The sequence below is a fragment of the Pteropus alecto genome, unplaced genomic scaffold (assembly GCF_000325575.1).
Source record: "Pteropus alecto unplaced genomic scaffold, ASM32557v1 scaffold7, whole genome shotgun sequence".
Classification (NCBI taxonomy): domain Eukaryota; kingdom Metazoa; phylum Chordata; class Mammalia; order Chiroptera; family Pteropodidae; genus Pteropus; species Pteropus alecto.
In genome coordinates, this window is record NW_006494614.1 from 59527644 (window position 1) to 59550344 (window position 22701).

The window sequence follows — 22701 nt, forward strand, 5'->3', positions numbered from 1 at the left end:
CTCTTCACCCCAAAGCCGCAGTCTCCCAACAGCACATCGTCTGACAGGTGGGAGTGCCCAGAAAAAGCTTGCAGAGCAAATGAAAGCGTATGATTTGGAGTTCCTGTTCCCATCACTCTTTTACTCGTGGGTTTGGATCTTTCTGACTTAGAGTATGGATTCCAGAGTCAGCCTGCTTGGGGTTAAATTCTGGTTACCACTCGCTAGCTCTGTGACCTTTCTGTGCCTCAGTTTTCTCCTCCGTAAAATGGGAATGATGACACAGCCCCTCCTGGGATTATGGTGAGGATGAGATGAGTTAGCATGTTCTTGATCATGCTGACTCATCCTGCCTACAACAGTATGGAGCACACAGTGCACGTTCCTATTATTCCTTTGGAGCTCAGTCTAGGTCCTTGTTTTATGAAGGAGGCTGTAGGAGAGGACAAAGGACATGTCACCAAGGCCACATAGCTGATGGTAGGATCGTTATCCATCAATTAGCAGTAGTATAGAATTCAAATGCAGGTCTTTAACAACTCCCAATGCCCTGTTTGTTTGTTTGTTTGTTTGTTTCCACTCTAGAACAAGTTTTAGCAGTTTGTTCTTCGGTATTATGATTCCTTCTACTTCATCTGCAACCATCTTTTTTGGTTTTTTTTTTAATTCATTTATTTTCATTAGTCTCAAATGCCCTGGTTTTTTTTATCGCATTTCACCATATGCATTAATCGAGGGGCAGGCCAGCAAACTCAGCATGCAGAAAGGTGTGTGTCCTGTTACAAAAGTGGTTCAGGAACTGTTTTTTGAATGAATGGAAATTGGGAAAGTCTTTTTGGTTTTAGACACTTTACCTTTCTGTGTACTTAACAAAAGTTAATGCCAAAATCCTGGGAGCATGAAAAAAAATACTTAAGAGAAAAAAAGGGAGTCGGTTTAAATAATACTATGCAGTGACAATACATAAGACACATGTGACAAAAATCTCAAAAGAAAAATACAAATGACAGACATTCAGTAAACCCCCCACTGAGACTAATTCCAAGCCAAAAAAAATAAAGTCCACCTCCTCCCTTTAAAATGAAACAAAATCTTTAAAAGATAATTCTCAGTATGAAAAGAAAAGCTGCATTAACACTTAATTATCTTTAGCTTTTCACTTTAAATAGTCTAAAAATAAATGGATTAATACCAGGGTTTGAGCTTTCCCCTCCCCACAAACTCTTTGGAACTATGAAAATAAGACCATTGCTGGCTTTCATGCCAGGCTCATCATTGCATTCTGCTAGTGGCCATGAGAAGTGGCTTGCTAAGCTCTAGACAACGGAGCCTAAGGTGTTCTGAATGTTCGAAGTAACGATCTCATGTGGATTGAGATTTCCTGACTTCATATCCTAAGCTAGGTGCCGTGAGAGGTATAAAAAAAAATAAAAACCATGTTCACGGAGCTTTCAATGGCCATTTACCCTTCTGTGTTAGTATTGTAATACAGACCACGTGATCTAATTGTATTATTTTCACTGAATTCCTTCTCATGTGCAGTACACCATGTCAGAGATCAAGGTGTGGGCAAGGCAGCGCTCTCTCCAGAGGCTCTGGGGGAGAATCTGTTCTAGGCCTCTAATCCTAGCTTCCGGTGTTGCCAGCAATCCTTGGTGTTTCTTGACTTGTAAACACATCACTCAAATCCACCTCTGTCATCACATGTCCTGTTTTACGTGTGTCTATTTCTGTATTCATCTCTGTGTCTCTTCTCCTCTTCTTGTAAGGATACCAGTCAGCACGAACCGCAGCTTGTTACAGATGAGAGGGAGGAGGAGGCAGTGGGGAGGGGCAGCTGGCTGCGCTGTGGAATGCAGAGTTTGAGGCAGGGCAGGGCGTCCTGGGGAGTGGACCACTGCAGAGCAGGGGTCTCAGACTTTAGCCTGAGAACGCCCAGATCCCTGTGAGAGCTCGTGCAACACAGGTTGCTGGTGACCAGACTCAGTGGTTCTGGGTGGGGCCCGAGATGGTGTATTCCTAACAAGCTCCCAGGGGTGCTGATGCTGCCGGCTCAGGAAGCCGGTTCTGAGCAGTGAGACTTCGACTAGAAACTGTCCTAGTCGTGGTGCCGGCAAGAGGCAGGACCAGAGAAAAAGGTTGAACCCCTGAAAAGGGTGCTCAGGTGACTAAGCCTTCAGAGGCAGGGATGGTGGCAGAGAGACAGAGAAGCCTGAGTGCTCAGATGCCATAATGCTTAAGAACTTCCCCGAAATAATAATGTTTCATTCCCATCTTATAAACCATGGGAAGTCCCATTAGTTCCAGGTAAATTAAAAAGGCTCCCGTGTCCATTTCCACCCCACCTCCTCAAGGTTATTCCTAATTTCTTGTCTAATGTTTCCTTTTGTCTCATCTCCCACTTGATCCTCGGTAAACTTGCGACTGAGAAGAATGTAGTTTTCAGTTTTTAGCAGAATTAGTCCCTCAGAACCACCGAATTAGAACATAGAAGTGGCAGGATAGCCAGTGAGGAAGAGATTCTCCAAAATAAATAAGAATTATTCTTTAAACACTTTATCCTAATTTTCATGCCTTGAGTAATACAAGATGATCCAAGGTATACTTGCTTTTCCTGGTCTAGTCTAATCTTTATTAGTTTGTGGATTCGTTTTTTATTATGAAAGTTCCGGGTACATGCCAAAACGCCCTTTCCACACCACATGGGAATTCCCCCTCACAACCCTTCGCAAATGTTTGCTTAGCTGGTCTTGTCAGCCTGTGCCATAAAACCAAGGAAGCCTTCTTGCCATCACCATAGAAACTGGGCACAGTCCCTTGACGAAATTCAGTAATCGTGGCTTATATAACTAACCGTCCCTGAATGCTCCATTGTCTCTGGGCGAAAGGCCATCATTCATGCACTGCATTTCTTTGATTCTTACATGCACATCCTTTTTTACACTGTAACTTCTTTGAAGTCAGACTTCTTATAAGTGACCTGATAACGTACCATTGATTAATTGGCAGTATTTTTTTCTTTCTTAGTGGTACACAAGATAATGGTGCCCCTCACAAGCGCAGTGTCTTAGATTGGATGAAATTCAATTGAATGGACATCCTCAGCCAGGCTTTCAACCCATGTGGAACACTCACTATGCGCTGGGCCAGCACAGGTCTAGACACCTGCCATAGGTTCACTCATTCAGCAAATATTGACTGAGTGCCTGCAGAACTCTGCTGGATGTTCTAGTGCAGAGAGTGAACCATGGTGGGGTTTGGCATGGTGATGCTCACTGTGCAGCCCTGCACAAAAACACCCTCTCATGAGCTCATCCCAGCCGCCTGTCCCCCCTCACCCCAACCCAGCAGCCCGAGGTTAGCGGAAAGTCATAAACCAGCCCTCAGCCAGGCCTGCTCAGGAATGTGGAATGGGGGAGCAGTCAGCCCCAATGTTCTGGAGCCAAATTGAGGCAGAAAGAGTCCCTTCTTACCAGCCTATCACATATTGACATACCGTCCACAGGAAAGGGATATGTGTGCTCAATCCCAGCTCTGGTTCCTGAAAAAGAGAAGATCATTGGTTCAGCTTGAATCACATGTTCTCCTTTAATCCAGTCAACTGTGGCTATGGGAGAGCGAAGTCACACAACACAGGGAGAGTTGGAGGAATAATAAAGAAGTGAGCGGATACCCTAAAACAGATCTGCTACAATAGGCAAAGGCATAGCTGTGTCACTTTACTTCCATTTTAATTTCCTCGTCTGGCTTTCTTACCAGAAGTGTCTAAACCATTAGACCAATGAAAAGTATAATTCAAGGGAGGACCCTTTGAACCAAAAAATTTTACTTCATACTTTATTGCCTGATTCTGGAAATTTCTTTCCTAGGGCCCAGAGATGTTTCTCTCTAATAAATGAGAGCAATTTAAATGCAAATACACTTAAAGAGGCAGAGCTACTGCCAGACTAATTCACACTAAAGTGTGGATGTCTGAGAGATCAGGTCCCTTCCCAAGAGTAGGGTTTTGCAAGGGGAGAGCTCAGAGCAATGGATGTTGAAGAAGGAGGCATGTGTATCATGGAATGGGGAGCAGAAAATAAAATAGGGACTTTGGGGACAAAGCTTCACCAGATAAAAGTGTTGCCAGTCCTAGATAGAATTCAGTAATTCTTAAGTGCATATTAAAGGTGACCTATGTGGCCTTTTGATCCAGCCTGGCTGTGGCCGCCATTCCAGAGGGTCTGCCCATCGTTGTCATGGTTACGCTGGTCCTGGGAGTACTGCGGATGGCCAAGAAGCAGGTCATTGTGAAGAAGTTACCAATTGTGGAGACTTTAGGTGAGGGATTCCAATTGGTTGAATTCTTATACATTGGATTGAATGGATGCTTTGATGCCATGTTAATTCAACGCGGGTAGGTCATAAGCCTGTGAGTTGGTGGTGACGACTGCTTTTTCCTATAAACTCTGATGTTTTCTCGTGCCAGGTTGCTGCACTGTCATCTGTTCTGATAAGACAGGGACTCTGACTGCCAATGAAATGACTGTCACTCAACTTGTAACGTCTGATGGGTTCCATGCCGAGGTGAGTCCCGTGTGAATTCACAAGGTTTAAGACAAAAAAAGTGCCCTCCAGACCCTTTTCTTCCTAGAGAGATATAGTGTTTTCTAGAAAACAATAAGGAGAAAACAAATGTGCAAATTTGTTATATTGTACAAATTCCTTGTTACCACTAGCTGCAAGGAATGTGACTGATTTAAGGTAGCCATCTTTATTTTTTATTATCTTTTAATAATCACATTATAAAATTTAAAAACTAGAGAATATTCCCCATACCCTCACCATGATTAGTCCATTTGTGGTCTTGAGTGTCTCTCCTGTGCATGTGGCAAGGTCGTAAGCTCCCTGAATGTGTGACTTTGTATCTTGCTGCTTTTTTTCACAAAACACTCCATGCCAATGGGTCAGCAATGAAGCCCATGGGCCAGTGCCTGTTTTTGTACATAAAGTTTTATTGTCACGCTGTCACCCCCTTTTGTTTCTGTGTTGTCGATGGCTCCTTTCAAGCCACAACGGCAAAGCTGAATTGCAGTGACAGAGATTGCATGGGCTGCAAAGGCTAAAATATTTGCTCTCTAGCTCTATAAGAAGAAGTTTGCCTACCTCTGTTCTAGAACGTAAGCACTCTTCTGTGCTGTTACTTAGCTTTCTTAATCATGATTTTTACTGGCTGCAGAATATCCCATTGACCCAAATTATTGCAATTTACTGACACCTGGCACTTGGTGAGGTATTCTGATCCATACGCAGTCCTGCAGGGAACATCTTCATGCTTGAAGCCTTGTTTGTGGCTAGAATTTTATCCTTGGGATGGATCCCCAGAAAAGAGATTATAGATTAACTGGGGACGAGGGGTGTATTTTTGACACTTGATGACATCCTTTCTGTCCCTTTTGCCCTACAGGTCAGCGGCGTTGGGTATAACGGCCAAGGAAAAGTGTGTCTTTTACCATCAAAGGAAGTCATTAAGGAGTTTTCCAACATCTCAGTGGGGAAACTAGTGGAGGTAAGTGCCAAAAAGCAGCACAGGAGAAATAGGCATTAAAAACAGAGCTGATGGGAATTCTCTCGGAGAAATAGCTGTTGGACTAACTGGCTCTTGATGGCTAACAGGCCACACCCCAGGGGTCAGGTTGTCACAGTGGCCCTAAAACAGATGGCAACATCGGACAGAAGAGAACTAGAACCCTTTGTACTCCCCTGCCTACCGGGAAGGCTTTAGAGCCGCCGCCCAGAGAAGGTGCTCAATGAATGCTGGACAATAAGGACAATAAGCATGTGATAAGTGTTGCTTATTGTTATTGCTGAGACTTGTATTAGGTGTACTCATCCCCCCACAGAAGCCCATTTGTCCTCCCCACGTAGCGGTGCCCTCTGCGAGGTCTGAACACAGCCGTCTTCCTGTGTGACGTTTAGCGAGCACCCACTCTGCCCAGGTCCCACCTCCAGGGGGCCACTTAATTATCACAGCCACCCTGTGGGGCCTGTCCTCTCATCTCAGTGGTGCAGATTAAGAAACGGGCTCAGAGAGGTGACATGAGGGCCCAAGATCGCCCAGCCAGTGAGGGAGGGAAGCTGGGACTGACCCCATGCTCTTTTTTGTGTGTTTGTTTCTACGTTTATTTTTATAATTACTAATTTAAATTGAAATATAATTCATATACCACAGAATTCGCCCTTTTAAAGTATACAGTTCGGTGGTTTTTCGTATATTCACAAAGCTGCACAGCCATCACCACTGTCTGATTCCAGGACACTGTCACTTGGAACAGAAACCCCATGCCCATTAACGGTCACTCGCCCTCAGCCACACTCGTCACCACCAGTCTCCCTGACCTCCCCCTGTATTTCCTTGTGATGGTTTTAGGACAACCACCATTCAGCAGAGTCAGTAAATATTCACTGTGTTTGTTTTGAAGAGCAGGGACTCTGATGTATTTTGAAGAGTAAATCCTGTTCCTTACCCCCAGCCCAGCTCCAAAACTGGGTCAAGTCTTCAGTGTCTGGCTTTTTCATGTGCCTGAGTGCGCCTAGGACCCCGAGGGGTACTAGCTCCAAATATTAACTGAAGACGTTCGGAAACCCACCTCCCCACCCCTTTCAGGCAGGCTGCGTCGCCAACAATGCCATCATCAGAAAAAATACTGTGATGGGACAGCCCACAGAAGGTGCCTTGATCGCCCTGGCAATGAAGGTAGGAAAGTTTTTATTTCCTTTTAATACATTTAACTGATTCCAGGGCTCAGTGGTTAGACCCTGAGCCCGTGACTGGGCAGAAATGTTCCCCAGTCTGTGCCCAGTGCCCCACACAGAGCGGCTGCTCACGAGTGTTGAAGGGGTGGGGTGGTGGTTTACAGGTACGGCTCTCTGCTTCGGGGGGACAAATAACAGAAGAGCTCTGAGCAGATCCTTCCATTGAGGGAAGAGCCCACTCATGGGTACTTGCCCTATAGGAATTGACCCTCTCCCCGCTTCCCGGCCACTTTGCTCCCTCTTACCACCTCCTGTGCTATGACCCTTCCCCTGCCCTTCCTGTCACTGCTACCTCAGACGTTGTTGTCAAGGTCACTGCAGTTTCCACCACTGTAGGTGCTTCTGCTCACCCAGGCACTCAGGGCTGCACACATCGCACTGTCCTGCATCCATGTGTTCACCTGTCGTCCCCCTGCATGAGACTCCAGCCCTCTTAGCTCTGCCTCCCACCCATGGCACGGCCCAGAACAGTGCTGAGTGCGAGATGAGTGGGGAGAAGGGTGACCCTTTCAGTACGTCCTTGGAAAGGTAAACCGGGCACTTTAAACCATTATGCCATATTTTCCTTCCACTAACATAAAAAGTTCTCTCCAAAGCGACAGTAATACCAAAAGGAATGTATTGCCCCCTTAAAAACAGTGCAGGCCAGCCCCACTCAGCAACTCCTACTGCCCACCAGGGAGGGGACAGCTGGCCTGGCTGTCACAGCAGGAGTGAAATCGTGCTCCCACTGCTCACCACCCACGCAGAGGGCAGAGGTTCCAGAACCCACTCTCCTTTGTGTGTGAGGGTTTTGCTCTTTTGTGCGTCTAAACTCTCTGGGGGGCCTGGTGGGGATTTTAGATTACACCTTGTAGAATAAAACAAATAACAGCCGGCACGTATTAAGTGCTTCTCGGGTGACAGGTGTGGCACTGAGCCCTTCATGTTTTTTATCTTTTATCCTTGAACTTTTCTTCCTCCATCACACCCTGCACTCATTTCCTAGGGTTGCCAAGATAAAGTACCGTAAACTACATGCTTAAAAACAACAGAAATTTATTCTCGCACAGTGTGGAGGCTAGAAGTCCACACTGGAGGTGTCGGCGGGGCCGTGCCCCCTCTCCCGTCTGCTGGCCGCTGCCAGTAATCCTAGGTGTTCCTGGTGTGCAGACACGTCACTCCGATCTCTGCCTCCGTCTCCATGTGGTGTCCTCCCTGTATGTTCGTCTCACGTAGCATTGTCCTCCTCGTACGAGGACACCAGTCATGTTGGGTCAGGCCTGCCCTAATGACCTTGTCTTGCCATGATGCTAGCTCCAAAGACCCTACTTCTCAATAAGATCCCATTCACAGGTGCTGGGGGGTTAGGGCTTCAACACATCTTTGGATGGTTACAGTGCAACCCATAATACCCTCCTAATGAGCCTTTTTAGACTGTTTTCCCCTAATCCCCCCTCCCAAGAAATTTTAATATCCCAGAGATATCATATATCTGTTCTTGTACTGTATGCATATCTGTGCTCTTTATAGAAAAGGAGTCTTTTTGCCCCCTGAAGACCTATTTTCAATGGGATGTACAGGTTAGGACTGGTTTACAATTGGGGCAACTGAGGCTCAGCTGTCCAGTAACTGGCCTGAAAGCCATCAAAGAGCAAACGAATGTCAGGCCTGGCAAGGACCCCAGGCTGTGACAGCAGGCGTCCCTGCTCACCTGGGGTTCCTTTGGGGGAAATTGCTGCATCTTCAAGTCCTTTTGGCAGAAACTCCACAGGCTTCGGTTTCCAAGCAGGTTTCAGCTAGAAGCTGTTGAAAAGACCATCTGGTTCTGCCCCTGGGACAAGAGAAAAGAGACATGTGTTCCTGGCTGGGACATTCGAAAGCAAGTGGCCTTTCTCCATGAGCGAAATGCTTGGATTTCTCATCTGACTGAGATTGTTTGAATAATGAATAATTTCAATGGACCGAGGTTGATTTAGGATGGCTCACTGAGAGCATGCCATTTTATTATCCTAGATGGACTTAAGTGATATTAAAGATTCCTACATGAGAAGAAAAGAGATTCCATTTAGTTCAGAGCAGAAGTGGATGGCAGTAAAATGCAGCCCCAAGAATGAGGTGAGTTGGCCTCTCTGTTCCTTTCTAACCCTCCCCTCCCCCAAAACAAAATGCAGACATCAAGAAGAGCTTCAAGTTTCTAGCTACTTCTGAGAGTCCAAATACGTAAAAATACAGTCGATAGCAATTAAACCTTTGACTATCTTGGGTCTTCTGAGATTTTCATCTGAATCCCTGGTTCTCAAAGTGGGGTCCCTGGTCCAGCACATAAGTATTACCTGGGAAGTTGTTAGAAATGTGGGTTCTCGGGCTCCACCCTAGAACTTCTGAATCAGAAATTCCAGGGTGGGACCCAGTAATCTGTGTTTGCTGGGGATTCTGATGCATGCTCACGTGTGAGACTCACTGACCTATAATATTAATTACTACTCGAGCAACTGCATGCTCTAACTGATAAAATTGACTCCCGTTGCTAATTTGAGGGTCCGTCCTTCGCACCCCCATGCTAAGTTCTTAACTATCACAGTGGAGGAACAATCCTTCATTCCTGAAGGGTGGTCCACCACAAATGGTGTGAATGGTGAGCTCACATGGACACACACATACATGCATCGACACACGCATGTGTGCACATGTTATAAGTGACTAGAGGAATATATACCAAACTATTAATGTCTATCCCTGGGTAGGGATGCAGCTGACCTCTTTTTTTCTGTTTTTCTTTGTAAATTCTCTATAGATTTTCAGATTTTCTACAATTGAAAAAAAAAATTTTAAGAATTTTTTATTGCCTTCCACCTTTTCTCCAACTTTACCCTTATCGCCCATTCTTTCTGGAATCTGTCACTTCTTGTCTGTGCTAAGACGTTTCATCTCATTCTGGTGGTGGGCAGCTCAGCTGAGCTTGTCAGTTCTTTGCCATGAGTGGATGGGCACAGAAATTCTAGGTGCTTAAAAGAGGTTGTAGATTTTTAAAAAATGTTTTAATACCTTCTAATCTTTCTCCCCCCAAAGGCAATGTTAATACATTCTCATCAAAAAAAATTATAGGAATGTGACTTAAAAAAAAGAGGTTCTTTATAATCCTGCCCCTCTTCTCTCCTTCCACACCCCTCACCCAGGGTCACTCCCGTTAACAGTCTGGGATAGAGTGTTCCGGATTCTACTTGTGTGCATAGCGACACGTAGGATGGTGGCCACAAAACAGGGTCATGCTATATATAGTATTTGTAATTTGTTTTTTTCCCTTGAATGATGTCTTATACATCCATGTCAGTTCATACAAGCTCATTCACTGCCTGCTGTGCGGGCAGGCGTTGTGCTCATACTGGGGACATAGTGTGACCCACACTGGCAGCACCTGCCAGTGAGTCTAGGGGGAGACAGAGCCTAATGAATGTACGGGAAAATAGTCACCTACTCATTTGGGCCACTCTTATGTGCTAAGTGCAAGGGTGAGCAAAATAGAAATGGTGCCTGCCTTCGGCAACAGACTAACTGAAGCTTAACGCTGACTGAGATATAATTAATAGCTACTCATTTGGGCCACTCTTATGTGCCAGGTGCAAGGGCGAGCAAAATAGAAATGGTGCCCGCCTTCGGCAACAGACTAAACTGAAGCTTAACGCTGACTGAGATATAATTAATTAATGAAACATATGGGATGCTCAAAGTGACATTAACAAGGTGACTTAATGTAGAGTGGAGGGTGATGTAAGTAGACGATTGGCCTCACTCCTTCATGGGCCATGTAGTGTGCCATCGTGTAGATTTCCTGTAACTTATCTAATCTGTCCTGCATTTGGTGAATGATGACAGTCCACTATAAAAAACCCTGCCATGAACATCTCTGTGTGGGTGAGGTGACAGTCACCAAGAGCTGAAGCATCCAGTGATAGATTTTTTTCCTTCTGTCTTTTTCAAGGAGCGGGAAGACATTTACTTCATGAAGGGGGCCTTTGAAGAAGTGATTCGTTACTGTACCATGTACAACAATGGGGGCATCCCCCTGCCCCTGACCCCGCAACAGCGATCCTTCTGCCAGCAGGAGGAAAAGAAGATGGGGTTGCTTGGCCTGAGGGGTCAGTACCTATTGCCCCAGACTTCAGCTTTAAATTTGCCCTTAACATTGACTTTTCAAGCGCATTAATGCCAGGTCCTTAGTAGTCAGGTGACTGGTCAGAACGGCAGTCAGGCAGTGTGCTCATGAACTAAAGCAAGTGTGGAATTTAATGATGAGATGAAAGATAGGATGCCCCCACTCCATCCCAACCACCAAATGACATCCATTAATCCGGATACGGCTCATGTGTGAGAAGAGGTAGAGCCCTCCCTCCTCAGTTTTTTAAGACAGGTGAATGGTATGTACTAGAAGTATTGATTTTCCTGATTGGTCTTCTTGCTCATCGCTTACTGTCAAAAAAAACCCCAGGACTCCTTTAAATCAAGGCAGACATTTCATGCCATGGCCATTTCTAATTTTCTGCACAGGGTCAACGCCTTCCCTGAGGGGCGGAACGTTAAAAACCGCATTTCCCATAGTGTCATTTGTCAGCTTGTCCATTTTCAGAGAAAGTGTTTAAATACACTCCGGAACTCTTGTATTCCCTCCGGGGAAAATGATAAGCACTGGGCTTGCCATATTGGTTTCAATCGCCTTGGATTTCCCCTTCACGGAATAGAACTTAGACATTGCTAGCAGCTCACCGTACAAGGTGAGGCCATCATAGCTTACTGGGACAGAGCTTAGCTTAGCAGAGTGGGGAGGGCAGTGCCTGTGTCAAGGGTACATGGCACCTGCAGCACTGGCACAATGTTATGACTGAGAATGAGGAAAGCATAGCTGGAGGCTTCTGGGCCTCAGCCCCGCTCCAGAATCAGTAGGGTGGCAAGGTAAGGTCAGTTCGCATGCCACCCCCTCTCAGAGCGCTCATCCCCAGGAGCTGGGCCTGGCTCCTGTGCCACCGAAACAGAGTCAAGGCCATGCCAAGCCAACAGAGTCCTCTCACCCGTGTCGCCCTCCTGCACGTTTTTCCTAACCTTTGGTAGCTGCTATCCCCAGTCTATTGGAGATGACAAGATGGGAGCTGAGCAAGTTAAAGACAGGAAATGTCCAAACTGTCCCATCGTAGGCCATCTCACAGACTTTCTTGCGGCTGTTCTTGGAGGGGTGGGTGTTATACCACCAATGGACAGAGGTCTTATTTTCTTCCAGGAGAGTTGTCTCTAGCATCTCTCTCTATTTGAGGTGATAAGACCCGTTGCCTGCGCAGGCCTGATGACCGTGGCAAAGACCTTTGCCTTCCCTTCATAGTTCAGGAACTCAGTGCCCAGGATCTGGGACATGGTTTTGGGGCTGGGGCTGATAAGGGATAAAATCGGTCCCCTTAGCCCCCAGTGACGCTTCTGTCTCCCTTCAGTGCTGGCCCTGGCTTCTGGGCCCGAGCTGGGGAAGCTAACATTTCTGGGTCTCGTCGGAATCATCGACCCTCCAAGGGCTGGTGTGAAGGAAGCGGTGCAGGTTCTCTCTGAGTCCGGCGTGTCTGTGAAAATGATAACGGGAGATGCCCTGGAGACGGCCTTGGCGATAGGTAACGGGAAGGGGAGTGGCGGGTGAGGAAGAAAGCATCTGCCATCCTTTACGATGGGATAGCTACCACTGGTTAATCCTCGATGAGCCCAGTCAGGAGCCCTCTCATCTACCTTCTCAATGCTTAGGACAGATTCTAAGATTCGTGGACCAGAGCTCCACTTGTGAAGGTTTTTCTCTCTAAAATGTTTGCAAATTCTCCAGAAGGGGGAAAGACCTCGTTGTATAACGAGAACCTACTATGTGCCATTTCATCGATGGTCTCACTTCATCTTGACAGGCAGCATCAATTCCAGTGTATAGTTCCAGCCTGGTTTCTGCCACCAGCTGTGTACCTTTGGCAAGTCATTGAACCACTCTGCCCCTCAGGCTCTTCATCAGCAGAGGGCTAGCAACCCTGTGCCCACTATTCTTATTACTGCCGTGAGGGTTGTCACACCTTGGTTTTCTTGCTCTTCTGTCTTGAGGCAGCCTGGCACTGTAGCATCAGACAGAACCCCATCAGGTCCAGTATCACCACTTACCAGCTCCATGACCTTGGAGAAGTCACTTCGCTCTGTTTCCTAATCTTTAGAGATAAGAAGGCATTTGTTGTAGGTTAATTCCTGTGGATGGAATTAGATCATGTAACATAGTAGGTGCTCAGCAAACGGTAGCTGTCATGGTTTTTTCTTTGTTATTCTCTGTGGCCAAGGCAGGGACCGATGTCAAGTAGATGGAGTGAGGGGTGGGGACAGGGTCCCCAGTCGCAGGCCTCAGAGCAAGCCCTCAGAACAGATTCTCCACACCACGCAGGAAGGAACATCGGCCTGTGCGACAGGAAGCTGCATGCCATGTCCGGGGAAGAGGTGGAAAGTATGGAGCAGAACAAGCTGGCTGAGCACGTCGGGAAGGTGGAGTCCTCCCAGGGGCTCACCGGGGCTGCGGGGAGGCGATGTGCCTCCAGCTTCGCAGTTCACTGACTCTCCACTCTTTCGTGCCTCTGTATGCAGATGTCTGTCTTCTTCAGGACCAGTCCGAAGCACAAACTGAAAATCATAAAGGTAAGCTGTGTGAGGAGACAGATTCTGCCTCACTTGTCCCTCAGGTGCAGTCCAGGGTGGTGGTAGTGGCTCTGCTCTACAGGGTGGCCCAGGGCCCAGCTGGCTGGAGCCTCAACTATCCCCCAGCTGTGGCTTTCTTTTCTAGGTCCAAGGCAGCTATGTCGTCAGCAGTTGCCTTTCCCAGCCTCAGGGGAGGGGAGAACTGGGCGCCCTTTACCACGTGCACCAAAATCAGGGAGCAGGAATTGGGTGGTGCAAAGGGAAACACAAAGAGGCGAGCCTCTGTTACTAGAATGCTTTTGGACTTATTCTTGTTAACTCCGGGCCTTAGTTTTCTTGTCTGTATAGGGGGGGGATGAGATGAATGACATCAGCTAATTGACAACGTTGGCAAGATTAAAGGAAGCCAGGCCCGTGAAACTCTTGGCACAGTGCTTTACACACAGCAGGTGCCAAATAGAGTTGTGATTTTTCTGATCGTGCATCAAAAAACAAAAGTGGTGGAATGAGAACCCTGCGAATGTGTTTGGTTTCCCACACGTGTATACTTTGAAAATTTATTCTTTAACTCTATCGGTAGTGTATTTTTTTTTTTTTTACATTATTTTGGGGGCGAGGGTTCATTCTACAGAGTAAATCTCTATGCGAGTTATTCTTTGAAGGAAATCTTACTACTACTGGGCACCGGATGGTTTCAGGGGATGAGTTGATCATTATGTAACAATAACACATCTGAGCCTTTACTATTGCTGGGCACTGGCACACTCATGGTTTTAGTTTGGGCCTCGCCGCAGCCCTGAGGAAGGACTGTTGCTCCCATTTTGCAGATGGAGAAACTGAGGTTGAGAGTTTCAAGGCTTGCCCAGTTTCCACAGCTAGTGCAGGCGGAGCTAGGATTCAGACTCAGGCCGACTGACTCCAGTGCTCTCCAGAGAGTGGTCTCTGCTGTTGGCCATGCAGTGCGAGAGGCAGAGTATCAAGAAGGAAGGAAGGATCTAGAAGGGAAGGGCCTCAGGCTGCCCACCTCCACTCACCTCCTCTTTCCAAAGGCTTTGCAGGAATCGGGGGCGATTGTGGCCATGACAGGGGACGGGGTGAATGACGCGGTCGCCCTGAAGTCAGCAGACATTGGGATCGCCATGGGACAGACAGGGACAGACGTCAGCAAAGAGGCCGCCAACATGATCCTGGTGGACGATAACTTCTCCACCATCATGTAAGTTTCTCTTTAGGGGTTTTACTTATTCATAGCAAAAATGCCTAGGGTAACCAGCTGCCCCTGGGATCTGCTGTGCCGGAGATACCTGAGGTGTCCTCAGGCCCGAACACCACTGAAAGCGGGGTCATGGGCGCCACCCTGGGGTTAGTGGCAGGCAGCACCCAAGAGAATGTGACAGACACGTGCCACAGGACCCTAATTTGTGCACTGATGGAAAAGCCTGGGTGAGATGTGCAAAAAGAGGCACGTGCTGGTGTGAGCTGCAGTGCCATGTATAAAGAAATCCTAGATCCCCCTGGATGCCAACAGCAAGAGACGGGAATACTGCATAGCCATTAGAAATTGTGTTTTGAAGAACATCTTAATGACACGGTTTGAGTCCACTGCTGTGTCTGCGCTGGCACGCACGTTCACGCACCGAGAAGAGACTGCCCAGAAATGCCCGATCACTAACGCCGATGTGAGCTCTGGGCTCTGGGGTCGCCATAAACTGTTTTCTCGTTTCACTTTTCTTTATTTTTCTCTTAATAAATTTACCTTCCCTCTAGATCTAATTTCAAGTAGCTGCAATTAAGACTTAACTCAGAAATAAATTGCAATAATTAGGGGTAGGAGAAAAACTTAATCTTAAGCCTGATATCAGAAATCCGAACAAATATTGATTATTGACTTTACAAAAGGAGTCTTTTCTTTACAAATGGATTCACCATAGGATTTCTTAAAACACTTCATCTTAGTTTTTAAAAAAATGCAACTAATATCTAGCTCTGTGGTTTCAGTTCTTTGGCAAAAATTTAGTAAAAGAGAGATTACATGGTTTTCTACTGTATGAGTGACTCAAGGACTTTCACAAAGAGCCTCTGAAAATACAATAGATAATATTTTCAACCTCGGTTCTCTCCCTTCTTGCTGTGCCCCTAGATCGAATTGCCAGATTTAATTGGATTTGCTGTGCCTCTTGTCGCTGGTGAATCACCAAGGTGCACTGGGCACTTCAGGAGTCCTGAGTGAGGGTTGGGGCCCCTGGGTAATTTACAGTCTTCAGACAGAAGGGCCTCCATGGCTCAGGGAATCTGTCCCCAGTGGCTGAGGGCACCTCTTAGAACATCAGCCTCCTCTACTGGAGTGTCCCATGAATGCCAGAAAGGGGAAAGGAGCAGGGGGCGTCCAAGCAGCATGGTGTCACCCAGAGGCTGACACCATCACTTCATTTAGCAGCTGGCGGAGCCGGCTGAACCTGCCAGGCCCTCTTTGTGAATAAATGCTTTCTTCTCTCTTGTAGGAATGCAGTGGAGGAAGGCAAGGGGATTTTTCACAACATCAAAAACTTTGTCCGATTTCAGCTGAGCACGTAAGTCAAGGCCAGGGTCTCTCGCTATTGTCAAGGGCTGCATCTGGCAAGCGGCTATTGACGGTGCCCTCTGTCTGCCACTTGTGCCCTGCAGGAGCATCTCAGCTTTGAGCCTCATCACTCTGTCCACCATGTGCAACCTGCCCAACCCCCTCAATGCCATGCAGATCCTGTGGATCAACATCATCATGGATGGGCCGCCAGCACAGAGGTGGGGCACTGGGCTGGCCGGCCGCACCGCGCCATTTCTGCCAGGCTCCCCTGACTGCAGCCCTGCTCTGTGGACTCTGGGGCTCCAGAGCCGGGCAAACACAATCACTGGTTGTAAGAAGTTCCAGAAAACTTAAGTGGGGTGCACTGGGGGGAAAGACAGTGAGTGGAATGCACTGGGCACAGGGGGCAGTGCCCCGGCAGGCAGGGTGGGTTATGATGGAACTTTCCGTCCCCACTGCCTGGAGTGCTCGCCCAGGGCTCACTGCAGGGCCCAGTCCCTCTGCTCACTCAGGTCACTGCCTTTGCGGAGTCCTCCCTGATTACTCTAACTGCAGCCTCCACTCTTAGCCACCTTACCCTGCTTTAGTTTTCTCTAGAAGGGAAAATATATATTTCCTTGTTTATCTGATTATAACCCACCTCGCTATAGAATGTCAGCTTCGCGGAGGCAAAGTTTTTGCTTTGTTCCCCGCATTATCACCAGTTCCGACAATGGTGCTTGGCATATAGAAAGTGCTCAGTAACTTATTGGCCGAATGAACGAGAAGGGAGTCAGGCTAGCTGAGTGATGCAGGAGAAGGAATGAGCTTTGGAGTCAGAAGACCAAAGAAAGCAAGGCACCCCACTACCTGAGCACATAGTAGGTGTTGTTTCAGATGTAGCTGGTTTATGGCTACTATTGATTTGATCATTGCCAGTGACAGCTGCTTCATTGTCCCCTCCCATGCCCTCAGTAAAGGCTCCCTCTCCCACACACTCCCCCTGAGAACAGAGCTGGGACCTCAGCCATATCCATACAGAGTAGGGCCTCACTCAGCCTGCTCCTTCCTTGGTACCCCCACACCACCTACACTGTCTAGCCCCAATTCTGTCTGAGCCGGCTGAAGGCAGGTGTCCCTCAGTGGAGGATCCCGTTTCTCCTGGCCAGCTGAGACAAGGCCAGGCCCGACTTTGCGGAGCATCCCTGTGTGATGGAAATTGAGCATGAGGATGACTGGGCATGGTTCCCAGACTGAGGTGTGGTTGGTGGGGTGTGGGATGGTCCAGGTGGTGGTCGGCAGGCATGAGGGTGAAGGAGGTGTCTATGCCTGCCTTAGAGGTTCAGGCTCTGGGGGCTCCTCAGAAGGAGCTGAGGGGCTGGACGGTTAGGGAGGGGTCAGAGGATGGGAAGGACTGGCTTCCAGTGAGGACCGGGGCGGGATCCCCATGAGATTGGAAACACCCTCAGCTCACATGGGATAACATGGAGGCTTTGGCCACCGCCCCATCCTGGCTGTGCCTTCAGTGGTGACTTGAGCACATCTCTGAGTCACGTGTCCTCCTTTGTGTAACCACTGCACGCCTTTCCAAAACTACAGTTTTCGGTGGTTTATTTCAAAGTGTCCTGTTTTGTTCCGAGCAGCTTGGGGGTAGAGCCGGTGGACAAAGACACCCTCAGGCAGCCGCCAAGGAACGTCAAGGACACGATCCTCAGCAGAGCCCTCATCCTAAAGATCCTTCTGTCGGCGTCTGTCATCATCAGCGGGACCCTCTTCATCTTCTGGAAAGAGGTAAGTTCTCACCGGCTCATTCAATGCCTGGGTGGCGGCTGATGCAGGGCTGGAGTGTGTGCAAAGCAAGGTGGATGGTCCCTGCTGTGTGGACGTGACAAAAGCCGGCATACAGGGTGGCACTGGGGAAGGAAGGTGGGGGTGACTAGGAGCTGACTTTGCAGAGGAGGGAAGAGGCAGAGGGACGTGAGGCCTAAGGGGCAGAGAAAAGAATTCAGACATTTTTCTAAACAGGACACATGTCTCTACTTTCTGTTGTCACCAGGAAGCAATTTGAAATCTACTAAAAGAAACTCCTGTCTTGTTCCCTGGAGGTGACTGTTGGCAGGGTCTCATTAGGGGTCATCTTTTCGCAGCCCATAGGTTTAGGGGGCCCATGTCTAGAGACATCCGCTGATCTAGATGAATAGGCAGGTGACCTGTCCAGACCTTTAACCCCAATCACCCACGTGTGGGAAGTGGAATGGGACATCAGCCAACCACACCACCATTCTGCCCCAAGAAGAGCGGCTTTGCCTCTCCCTCCCTAGCCCACCGCCAAATCCTGCCCTGCCCCGGGGTGGTGGCAGAGGCCCTGCCTTTGTCCAGCCCGTGTGCTCAGCTGGTGGAGGGACAGACACAGACCTTCCTATTTTAACAGTCATCCTCAGCATGGGGTCCCCGTAGCAGCATCAGCACCCTCGGGGTTGAGAAATGCAGAATTTTAGACCCTACCCAGGACCCCTCCCCGAGTCAGACTGTTTTAACAGTCTCCCCCAGGGAAGTCTGTGTGAACCTCTGGTCCAGCAGATGAGCTCAGGTAGGAGTGGTGACTGCCACCTTTCATCAGGCAGAGGGATGTTCCAGGAGCATACCCAGAACCTTCTCGCCTTGGGCTGCAGCCCCGCCCCCACAATGTCAGCCAGAACGAAATGGTTCCCACAGGAGTGCCCGAGCCAGGGAGGGGTCTGTGGCTTCATTCATTCAGCCTCACAGGCCCTAGTTCTTCATGGGTTTGGTATCCTTCTGCCTTCCTTGTAGGAAGAAACATTCTGCCAAGTGGATGTCACTGTACAGGTGTCGCCTCCTGGGAGGCAATGTCACCTGCTGGAGGGAGGGATGTTCCATTTAGGTGTGCAAGGTTCCTGTACCCGACAGCAGCAATTCCAGAGGAAGGGCTAATGGTTCCTCCCAAGAGAGGGGCTAGGTCCTGGGGGTTGGGGGGCGTGGCAGTCAGGAGACATACTTCTGGGTTATACCAATTGACTCAAGACTGAAGGGAAGTTTTGATCAATTACTAGTACAGCTAAAATACTGTGGCCTGGACACCGAGGCCTGCTCCAGCCCTGGGCTCTCGGTGGAAGACAAGTTTATGGCAGAGGGCTGTATCTCCTCCTGTATGCTATGTTCCAGATCCCCGAAGACAAGGCGAGCACCCCACGCACCACAACGATGACCTTCACCTGTTTTGTGTTCTTCGACCTCTTCAACGCCCTGACCTGCCGCTCTCAGGTGAGACCTGCTGCCCTCCAGCCCTCGGCTTCCTTCTCTGTAGAACCAAATTGTGTTCTCAGTGAGAAACTGGGGTCCCTGCCCGAGTCGCTCAAGGGCTCCGGACACGGGCAACCTTTTCTGAGACGGCGGTCATGTGCCTTTCTCCCACAGACCAAGTTGATATTCGAGATCGGCTTCCTCCGGAACCACATGTTCCTCTACTCAGTGCTCGGGTCAATCCTAGGGCAGCTGGCTGTGATTTACGTCCCACCTCTGCAGAAGGTCTTCCAGACAGAGAACCTGGGAGCGCTCGGTGAGTAGGGGACCCAAGATGGGATCACCATGACACCAGAGCTATCACACGCCTGGAACTGGGGCTGCTAAGTCCCAACCTGGGGCCATTCTATCCCCAAAGGACGCCTGGTACCTGCACTGGGTAGGGGCCATGTCATGGGGGTGTGGAGAACCCAGGGAACTGCAGAGGAAAGGTTCCTCTGGTAGAAGGACACCCAGGGCAGAAGGGGACTCAGCATCTGCTGAGCTACCCCCCACCCCTCTGGCAAGGAGGCTCTGAGCACAAACAGGTAAAGTGACAGTCTGGCTCGGCCAGGAACGTGCTGTGTGCCCCAGCTGAGTGAGTTAGTTTTCCATGAGCAATGGGGGATGTTAACAGGGCCCAGTGTGACCTGGACACCTGCTTACCTGAAGACAGGGAGTTGGCCATCTAGTAGTTCTTGCTGAAAGGGACATGATTTAATGACCAGCTCTCTAGGGGCCAAGCACACACTTCCCACCTCCCCCTGCCCCCCGCCACCCTCCTGGGCAGAACCCTTGGGACTAGGCTTCCCACAGACTCTCATTCTTCTTTGGAAGCTGCCCAGGGTGGCATGGCTTCCTTTGCCTGAAGCTGTGATGACGGTGACCAGAAATAGGAGGGTTGGGTCCTGAGCAGGAAGAAGTCTGCTGGAGAGCAACAGTGACCACAGTGACTTGGAGGGAGCAGGGGCAAGCACCCCTTCTCCTCCCTTCCTCTGGCCCAAGCTTTCCACTGGCCACCCCTACCCCAGGGCAGGCAGGCTGGTGAGGCAGCCCCCAGGCGGAGCATCGGGTCTGAGGCCTTGGAGACAAGTGCACCAAAAACCTTCAGGCAAGCCTGGGGAACATGAGCCTTCTTCCTAGAACCTACAAAACAGTGTCTACGTGGGGCTCCTGTGAATGCCCTGTGGGCGCTAACCAAAGAACCCCAAAATGTTTTAATGGAATGTGTCCAACCATTGGGAATTAAGCCAGCTTACCAAATCTGAAGGAGACACTGTGACTGCAGTTGGGCACCATGTGTCACAAATTGTTGGAAACAGGAGACATGGTTCCAATTAATCAGATATAGCAGGGTTGTGAGGGTGAGAGACTTGAGGAATTAACCCACTAGAACAGTCAGGGTGGGCTGGACTGGGGCATCTGCCCTAAGGAGGGATGGGGGGCTAGCATCCATAACAGCTGACCTTGGTAATGTGCCCCTGCCTTGGTAATGTGAGCCACCTAGAAAGGCTGTTGGTCCTTGTGGAGGTGGCTCAGGGAGATCTCCACGCCCTCGGGAATGCAGAGGGCTGGTCCCAACCCCCTCTCCTGTCTATAACTCAGGATAACGCAGCCTAGGAAGCAGAATTCCACAGCAAAGGTTCCCGAGAGCCACAGCGGCCACCACGCTGGCACTGCCCTGATTCTGGGGGGCTGGTGATCCAGGGGGTACAACCTGTGCTCTCTGACCCCTTTTCTCTTTTCACAGATTTGTTGTTTTTAACCGGATTGGCCTCATCTGTATTCATTTTGTCAGAGCTCCTCAAACTATGTGAGAGATTCTGCTCCAGAGCCAAGAAAGCCCAGATTCACCACGAGGATGTATAATGGCCCCAACCAGTGTAAAACCCCTAAAGAATCTATATTTTTATGTGACTGGGACCCTCCCCCAGCCCCTCATCAGAGGGGGTTTTTAGGCCTCTGTAGCACTGTCACTCACGGCCACTTCTTCCTTGAGAAGCCAGCAGGAAGCTGGGGCCCAGGCTCACGTCCATGCCTCTCTCTCTTGCCAGGCTCTGGGACAGACTGTGAGGAACCTGTACAGAAACACCTCGCTATTTATTAAATCGCAATGATTTTTATTAACCACGTCTGCCTGTGTATTTGTGCCATAGCTCAATGCTATGCAGACCACTTATGAAGAATGCATGGGTACCTAGGGGGATGGGCTCCTGGCCATTTCTCTGCCCAGTGTTGGCCCTTTCGTTGTTCCACACAATGGGGGTTTGGGTGTGTTTGTTAAGTGCTGTGCCAGGGGCCTGATTATTATTTTGATGGATTTAGTGTTTGTTTCTACAAGTGGCCAGGTTAGAAACCATACACCAGGTTGGAAAACCACAGCCTTGTGCTGACTGGCCTAAACAAAGGCCCTAGCTTTTAAGATGAGCATCAAGGGGTCTTTCTCTCCGGAACCAGGAACATTTCCCACCTGCCTGAGAATGAGCCTTATTTCCCACTGCCCCCAGGACTGTTCTTAAAACATATCTGCCCTTCCACGTGAAATGTGGTAGAACAGAGAGGTCTCTCATTCCTGTCTGCAGCCAGGCAAAAACCACCAGAGAACCATCTTTCATGAAATGAGGCTCCAACTCAAACCCCTCAGTTATTAGCCAGGGTTTTCTAGAGAAACTGAACCAACAGGATGGAGAGAGATTTAAGGAATCGGCTCACGTGCTAGTTGGGGTTGGCAAATCCAACATCATCTCTAGGGCAGGCCAGCTGGTTGGAGGCTCAGGAAGGAGTTGATATTGCAGCTCAAGTCTGAGGCAGCCCTCGGATCTGGAGGCAGAATTCCTTTCTTCTCGGGGGATCTCTGTCTTTTCTCTTAAGCCTTCAACTGATTGGATGAAGCCCACTCCCATTAGGAAGGTAACCTGCTTTATTCAAAGTCTACTGATTTAAGGTTAATGCCATCTAAAAAATACCTAAGGGACATCTAAACTGGAGTTTGACCGAACAACTGGGCACCATGGCCTAGCCCAAGTTGACACATGAAAGTAACCATCACACCCAGCCACAGTAGCTGTGAGATAGGCTGCCTAGGATGGTAACACCTGGGCCAGATCAGAGGGAAGGTCAAAGTGGACCCCTACTACTCTCAGACAGAGTCCAGATTCTTCCAAAGTAAGACTCACAGCCTGCAAGTTGGAGGCGGGGGGCGGGAGGGGGAGGTGTTGGTCACTATGCTCCTCTGCCCCCTCCAAGTGTCACCAGAGCTAAATGGGGAGACACATGCATGCCATCCCTGCAAGAAGAATATTGAGGGGCCCAGCTGGAGAAACCTTTTGGGCAGACGTGATATCTGCCCAGCAGCTACCAACCTTTGGCAACTGCTGAGAGGTAAAGTCCAAATCATTTGTCACATACAACCTGCT

The 22701-nt window shown here is 48.9% G+C and overlaps 1 protein-coding gene across 1 annotated transcript in view; it reads left to right on the forward strand.

The window, feature by feature from the left end:
* ATP2C2 (ATPase secretory pathway Ca2+ transporting 2) overlaps positions 1-21154 on the forward strand; it is a 68794-nt gene extending 47640 nt beyond the window's left edge. The window contains exons 12-27 of the mRNA XM_006926722.1: positions 4175-4299; positions 4448-4545; positions 5426-5527; positions 6626-6715; positions 8770-8871; positions 10736-10892; positions 12231-12401; positions 13196-13293; positions 13393-13443; positions 14493-14659; positions 15945-16013; positions 16108-16224; positions 17629-17776; positions 19169-19267; positions 19421-19562; positions 21036-21154. Of these exons, the coding sequence (XP_006926784.1) occupies positions 4175-4299; positions 4448-4545; positions 5426-5527; positions 6626-6715; positions 8770-8871; positions 10736-10892; positions 12231-12401; positions 13196-13293; positions 13393-13443; positions 14493-14659; positions 15945-16013; positions 16108-16224; positions 17629-17776; positions 19169-19267; positions 19421-19562; positions 21036-21154 (1855 nt within the window). The remainder of the gene's footprint in view (positions 1-4174; positions 4300-4447; positions 4546-5425; positions 5528-6625; positions 6716-8769; positions 8872-10735; positions 10893-12230; positions 12402-13195; positions 13294-13392; positions 13444-14492; positions 14660-15944; positions 16014-16107; positions 16225-17628; positions 17777-19168; positions 19268-19420; positions 19563-21035) is intronic.
* Positions 21155-22701: the final 1547 nt, after the last annotated feature.